Source organism: Magallana gigas, chromosome 2 (assembly GCF_963853765.1).
Source record: "Magallana gigas chromosome 2, xbMagGiga1.1, whole genome shotgun sequence".
In the NCBI taxonomy this organism is placed as follows: domain Eukaryota; kingdom Metazoa; phylum Mollusca; class Bivalvia; order Ostreida; family Ostreidae; genus Magallana; species Magallana gigas.
Window position 1 is genome coordinate 24,779,742 of NC_088854.1, and position 7,500 is coordinate 24,787,241.

A 7,500-nucleotide genomic window follows, 5' to 3' on the forward strand; every position below is an offset into this window, starting at 1 on the left:
TGGCATTTAGTAATGCACAAATAATTAACAGAAAAGCGATATAGCTTATGTAGTGGGCAGTGTCCTTGGGTCCTGGGGTTATATTTCGGTCATGACACGTCTATAAGTGACCACAGGTTCTATAATGGGAGAGGGGCTGGTATTGAAATAGACATCTACTGAGTAATGATTGTTGTAGACGAGTTCTGTTCAGGTGTATACTGGACTGAATAGCTGGTCTTCGCTCAAGCGAGAAACTTTCATCCAGTCATTGTTGCCACTTATCATATAGGTATGCTAGGATTGTTTTTCTGAAAACCAGATGAATGCAAGGAATCCAGCACATCTTGTTCAGGAAGTGATGTCTTTCTCACTGTCGCTAGCAACATGAGCTTTAAATATATTGGTTCCAGGACGCTATTGTCCTTGGAACAGAGAAATTTCAGATCAAGTCTATACCTATATTTATTTGAAGTCTATAGTCTGATTTGGGTTATCAATGCTTACCTGGGAAACAGCGAGTTTCAACTTGTACTGTTCTGTAGCCTTTGTCAATAGACAAGACGAAGATCTGTATAAACAGAACAGCCATTTCTGTTGTGTAATATCGTCTATTTAAGAGATTACAAGTGAATACATATCTTGTGTATTTATTACCTGTATTTAATTAAGAGTTCACCTATCTGTGGCCTCTTTTGCAATGCATAATCACTTTCAACCCCGAATGACCTGAAATAACTCTGATCACATGACATGTGAGCCAGGAACTCTATCTGCCTATTAATAGCAACAATGCCTGGCAACAACTGGGTCAGTGAACATAACCTTCCCTCTGATTGGCTGAAGATTTATGAATACTTCTTCAGTCATGTGATGAAAACAAAAGTCAGCTGATCTACAATGCCTGCTTGTTAGAACACAGCGGCAGTATAGAATATTGATATTATTGTAGGAATTGTGTGATGTTGGCAGGATTGTCTTCATCAATGATGTTTCTTACCTGTCAATAACAAAACAGGCACTTGGATACTTCACACACTGATTGCTAAACTTAGATACCGCCCCCTCACCAGCTGATGCTGAGGCTGTAGGGATAGGTGCCAGTTCTATTATGGGAAATCTACATCAAGGCTCTTCAAATATTGCAGACTCATTAAAGCATGCTTAAAATAACTTCACTGGTTGATAGGTCATTTAGAAAAATTATAAGTGGATCTATGAATGAAAAATAATAGCTTTCTAATTGTAGAACATTTTTTTCCCATATAACATATTCAACACATTCATTTGTCAAATCCCCCAAAATAACAATTTATTGTTACAAAGAAGGAAGCAGGCAGTTGATTTTAGCATGTTAAACCACATGAATATCTTGAGATGAGGAAGACTTTTGTTGTTCTGATGTAATTAAAGGAAGATAAAAGAAATTGAGGAAAAAGTGATTATGACAACATTGATAGGAAAACTTGAAGCAAGTGGTTGGGTATGAGAGGTCACAAAGATAAATGTTAAATTCCTTGATTTTATCATCAAGTAGAGTGGGGATTGGATTATCTAGGTAGACTTGACATAGGTATATAATTAATGCAAATATTATTCAGCTATTCAGATGTGTGGTTCAAGGTTCAGCTTGGTTGGAGTTTAGTATACTTGTGAGTGCAACAGATGTGTACATGTACATGAATTGAGCATCCTCTGTAGGATCTATTGATGCTTTGTGGACTTAGTTTGATGTTTGTTGACACTCTATGACTTGGACAGTGGAAGTTGTAGGTGAGTCTTTAAATTGTTACCTGTGCTTACTCTCTCAGAGCTCTTCAGGTGAAACGCAGCAGGTGCTCTGTGCCGGCCTATTATTTTGATACAGGTGAAGGTGGGGTCTAGACCACAGACCGTCAAAATTCAAGCTCCATGGGAAAGTTTTTATATTTGCTATGATTTTTTTGTGGCAGCTGATTCATTTGTTTGTTGATGTTCATCGTTGTGAAATTCTTACGACATTGAGACATTTCCTGTCTCCCAGATAAGCTGAAGATGACACATTTTTCAGTTGGATGGTACTTTTAACACAAATAACCCACTGATTCATGGCTCTTAGCTCCCAGTGTTAACATTATCAGCATTAATAAACAATTCTTTGAAACAGTGATTCAGATGTTTTGCACTAAAATGAATTGGTGATCTTATTGCAGAGATGATATGCATATGATATTACCTAATTTTAAGAGAGTCTTTCTAGTACAAAAAAAAATATCAATGTGTAATCCACAGACTGCTCTTAATAAGGGGAAAAACCCAGTTTAAAAATTCTCATGGTTTTTTCATATTTCAATAGAGGTGATTTATTGAGTAAATATATAATTATGCAGATGAACAGTGTCCAATAACAAAGTAAATGCCTTCTTATGAAGTCCAGGTATCCTATTGATATATAATTAATGAGCTTTGTTATTCAGCCTAGGGGCTGGTAGATTCCTTATTGATCCGTATTAAGTGCTCTACAAACCCACACTCTTTGAGACAGAAATGTATTTCCCACCATGCTTTGCTGTACTGTTTTGGTTTTTCTTGCCACTTCCTGTATGTCAGTATTGATTAACCTCAAAATTAAAAATCCCAGTCGGAAAAGCTTTTAAAGAGCATCATTAAAAATGCTTTTAATTGATTATTCTGAGTCAATATACCTTTAACCATGATTGTTGTTCAAATTTTCACATGGTTTTGCTACTTGAAATTGTGGGAAAACTATTGGACATGTTTTAGCTTGCTTGTTTTTAGAAACAAGTCATTATGGGTATTTAATGTAGGTACACATTTGGGCATGAATGTACATTTATAAATTGTGGAGGGATTTGACCACAAATTCAAAGTAAGTCATCCTTGTGTGAAATAATGTTTTCACCTTATTTTTTGAGATGGAAAATCTACACTACTTAAACTTCTATTAAAGTCTGCAGATAAAGGATTATTAATATACAAGGCCCAGGTTATTGTTTTGGAGCCAAGAAAATAAAACAAGCATAGAATGACGCATATAAACAAAACCAACTCTATGAATCTGTACCAACATATATATAATCAATTCTGTTGTTTTCACATTCCTTACATGATTGAGGATCTTGTACACAGACAGAATTTTGACAGAACTTGAGCAACGAGGATAATTGATATGACTCAATAATTGGAAACAAGGGGCTATAGGCCAGTCATCTGATTGGTTCCCTTGGGAGTGAATGTCCAGTCGATTCACTGGTCTGGGAGGATTGTTCACGGAGATAAGCTCGGAATTGATGTACCTTGTAGTGTGATCACAAACTGTTCCTGAATTGGCTTAAAATATATATGTAGGAAATTGAATAACCAGGAAGAAGAGCCAAAAACTGTCTAGCCAATCACAGGTCAAGGTTACTGTGCTTCCTTAGTACACTGTCAGTGCTGAAATGTAGCTTTCTCAGAAACAGGGATGCAATATGCTTCGTCACTCAATAACATCTTTATCACTGTAGATTATATCAGTAGTATTTCCAGTAAGCTTCATATTAAGAAGATGTAAGAAGTATTGGGTGCACAGTACCCTACGCACTAATAATCATAAGTCTAGACAGATAATCAAAGAGAGATCAAGGTCGTAAAGCAGAAGTTTCTCTCCAATCACTATCCAGACCTTTCACTGTAGGTGACCATTGTTCAGTGGAATTATCTCCTTTAGCATGTGAAACATGCAACCTTATCAGGCCAGCACTTGTCCAGTCTGCATACAATAATAATAACTCAGCTAAAGTGAAATGTTTGATTGTTTATTTACTTCAAATAGAAAAGAAAAGGTGTTTGTAATTATTATATACATCGTTGTTTATAATATTAAAAACTGTATTTATACGTTAGTGTGAAAGTTCATGTCATTACAGGCTTGTCTGTATTTTATATAAGTAATCAATATGTTGTCAAATGAGCTGCTACAGAGAAGCTTAAGATGTAACAAAGCTAGAGTCTCATATCTTTCTATAAGAGGGAAAAAAGACATGGAGAAAAATACCTTTCATCATCACCTTTTCTTGTTTTTGAATGAATTGGGCATGTGTCAGACAAAAGCAAAGATGTCTTATAGTGCATCATTGCATAAATTTTGGATATTTTCAAGGTTGTGGTATTTGGACTTTATTTTTAAAAATTGTTTGTATTGTAGGTCAGCTGTCGAAGGCTCGCCATGTTGGAGAGGCGGGACTGCTCTACCATAGGATAGCTGGCACTGACCAGTTGGACATCATGGCTGACCTTCATCCACCGGATGTTGTGGCCATGCAGAACCGCATACCCAACTCTTTCCGTGAACCCAGCAGTGCACCTCTACGTAAACTCAGCGTCGACCTTATTAAGACGTACAAACATATAAATGAGGTGGGTAGTTTGGGATCATTAGTTTTGTGACAAAATTATCACTACAAAGTCCATTGTAGATAGGAACAACATGTAGAATCTAAAACAAGAAGTTCAATGCATTTTTAGCTCTGAGTAGGCTCAGAAAGTTAGTCATCTGTGTTCTCTCTGTATAAGGTAGAAACAAAACAGTTCATATTATATTTTGATGCTGTGTTTACAAGTAGGTTTTCAGCTAGAATCAGTAGGATAGAAATTGAAGTTTAGGTACACAAAATTTTATTTTACCGTAACACATGCATACACGTTTATTTAATGAAAATAAGTCCCAGTTCAGGCGTTAATATTTGAATTGTGGTGGTAAAAAGTTGAGAAAGGGAGGTGAACAATTGTTTTGGAATTCAAGTGAAATTATAGTGTAACATCTATGTATTCTGAATGCATTTAGGTTGAGCTTATGATGTAATTTATTCATTTGATTCAATGCTCCAACTCAAACTTAGAACAAAAGAGTTCTATGTGAATTCCCTTTTAATTAATATGGAGGTCAATGTGATGATACTCATTACATAAGGAAGATAAATGTTTGTCATCTGTGGTTAGTGAATCTTACATTTCATAGATAACAAGTTGTAAGAGATAAAAGGGGTGTAAGAATTAAGTATCTCACTGAGAGAAAGTGAAATCAGGGCCCTAGCTTTTGTGACTACACCCCTCACCTGGTCGTTTGATGTATGTGGCATCTATCATGCTGCTTTGAACTCTTAAGGTGTAGGCAGATTACCTTGTGTATCCTTTATTGAGACCACCAGGCATTTGGTGGTCGTCGAACTGAGAAGTGAAACAAATTGGGCAGCAGTTGGAGACTTGTGGCTGCTGCCTCCTTTGATGAGTAAGCCAAACCAGAGAGTCTTTTGTTGTTGTTTTTGTCACACCTGTTCTTTCACACCTGTTGGATGAACTCTGACCCCTACTTTTGGTCCAGTGTTTGACGTTTTGCTGAGCTGACAGTTTTTCTGATCATTCATTAATTTTGTTGAATTCCATTTCTTCTGAACACATATACAAAAACCAGTGTTTGTCCCAGTTGATAGATGTAGAATGGTGGCACAGTGATATTTCTGATTGTGTATTTCACTTTCACTTTCACTGATTGTTATGCCACTGTCAGTGATTCAGTTGGATTTTAATGTGCCAAATGATAAGGTAACTACTACAAGTAAAGTTAGTAAACATCTATATAATTTAGTAATATATATTAACTGACAAAATACTTGCATACTGTGTATATGCAAGTTAATTTGAAAATAACCACAAAATGCCTTCCACATTTGCTTGGTAGAAAATCTGCAAGTTGAATTCAATTAAGTAAAATGGACTTCTTTTGTATCATTTTATCAGTTTAGCATTATTAAACTTAATTTTCCCCTCTTCGTATACATTTGATATGGAGCAAAGGGAGTTGACAATGACATGACCTTGTATATATAATGTTGTAAGGTTTTGTTTGTTTTGTTGTGCTGTATAATATTTGTCCCTGTTTTAGGTGTACTATGCAAAGAAGAAGAGGAAAGTGGCCCAGGGTCAAGGAGACGAGAGCAGTCACAAGAAGGGCAAGGTCAACGTGTACAACGATGGATACGATGACGCAAATCACGATTACATTGTTAATCCTGGCGAAAAGTGGCTCGATCGCTACGAAATCGACTCCCTTATAGGCAAGGGTTCCTTTGGACAGGTAAATTTTATTAGAATCCAGTCTCAAAAAACTTAATATATACACCCAATATTTTGTTTGCATGACTTGAGTTATTAATTGTAGTCAAGATGTCGGACTTTGTCGTCAACAAAACTAAAGCTCAGAATCTTCAGCATGTTAGAAATAGTGCTTTAACAGTACTTTGCCACCCATGGTATTCCCAAAATCCAAATCCAAATTCCTCAAGATAAGGAAAATTTATTTCTGCAGACAATCTCTGTCTGCATATTATTATTTGCAACAGGAATGAATTTTTTTTAAGGTGAAAGTGTTTTTATATCCTATCAGATGCCGTAAAACGGCTTGACTACATTAGCCTTATGACGTCACTACCAGACTAGGTTGGAACTTCTTGAAATGTTCAACAGTAATATGAGGCGGTATTGACTAATTTATCATAAACTCGCCTGCTCTGGAACCTGTAATTCCAAATTACAAAAGAAGTGCACTGCTGCATGTCGAGAGATTATACAGGTTTTAGTGATGTAACAGAAATATGTTATCAGGCTCGCAGAAAAAGCTTCTTGCTGATTTTAGACGATTATATAGGGCTTTGTACATACACTTGAAAGTGAAAATGATCGGGTAATATTTTGTGAAAAACTTGTTAAATTACAACATCGTTATTAAGGTTTTACTTGAAAAAGAAATGGAAGCAAGGATTTGTTTTCGGAACAGCTTCTTAAATCAAAGGAAAGTGGAGCTAGAAAGTTGGATAAAAACATTACAGAATGTAAAAATTAGCAGTTTTATTTCTGCTCATCTATTCTGGGAAGAAGTGTAGTGATAAAGGTCTAAAGTTTAATTAAAAACAAGAATGTTAGAGATAAATTTGTAAGTGAAAGTTGATTTGAATGATGTGACAAGTAGACAAATCAAGGCTAGGCCTCCTTGATTGATGTAGAACTGCGTTGTAGAACTACACAGAATAAGCCGTGGGCCGTTACAGCAGCAGGACCTGATTATATTAGAGTCCACAACACACCAGATCAATAACTGATGTGACGTACGACAGGCACTGATTGGTCACACAACCTATTGGTCGACTTACTGGTCGTAATCGTTGTTTTGTCTGGACTCAGTCTAGCCAGCACCTGCCTGTCATAAACTAAAAAGCTTGAGGACAAAAGGAAAAATAGAGTCTCAGTCCCTTAAAAGGAAACTCCACCCCACCAGCATAAGAAAAGGAAATCAATGGCAAAACGTATTGATGGCTGATCTGTAAAATGCACTCAAAACTGCAGATAAAAATTAGGCATGTGCATCAGCTATTGATCTGTAACGGCTAGTCAAGAAATCCTTTGTATTGTCAGAGGAAAGGTAATTGAAAAGAAAGAGGTGATCACCTGTTGATCATAACAATAGTAGAGGTGACCAACAACAGG

At 36.3% G+C, this 7,500-nt stretch overlaps 1 protein-coding gene across 4 annotated transcripts in view; it reads left to right on the forward strand.

The window, feature by feature from the left end:
• The window catches only part of LOC105327322 (dual specificity tyrosine-phosphorylation-regulated kinase 1A), a 22,186-nt gene that overhangs the window by 7,697 nt on the left and 6,989 nt on the right, over positions 1-7,500 (forward strand). For 2 of the 4 annotated variants that reach the window (XM_011427726.3, XM_011427724.4), the window contains exons 2-3: positions 4,166-4,377; positions 5,903-6,094. In XM_011427726.3, the coding sequence (XP_011426028.1) occupies positions 4,246-4,377; positions 5,903-6,094 (324 nt within the window). In that variant the 5' untranslated portion in view covers positions 4,166-4,245. Of the gene's footprint in view, positions 1-1,600; positions 1,753-2,705; positions 2,849-4,165; positions 4,378-5,902; positions 6,095-7,500 lie in introns of those variants that run through there. The other 2 variants (XM_011427725.4, XM_011427727.4) reach the window with 2 other exon arrangements.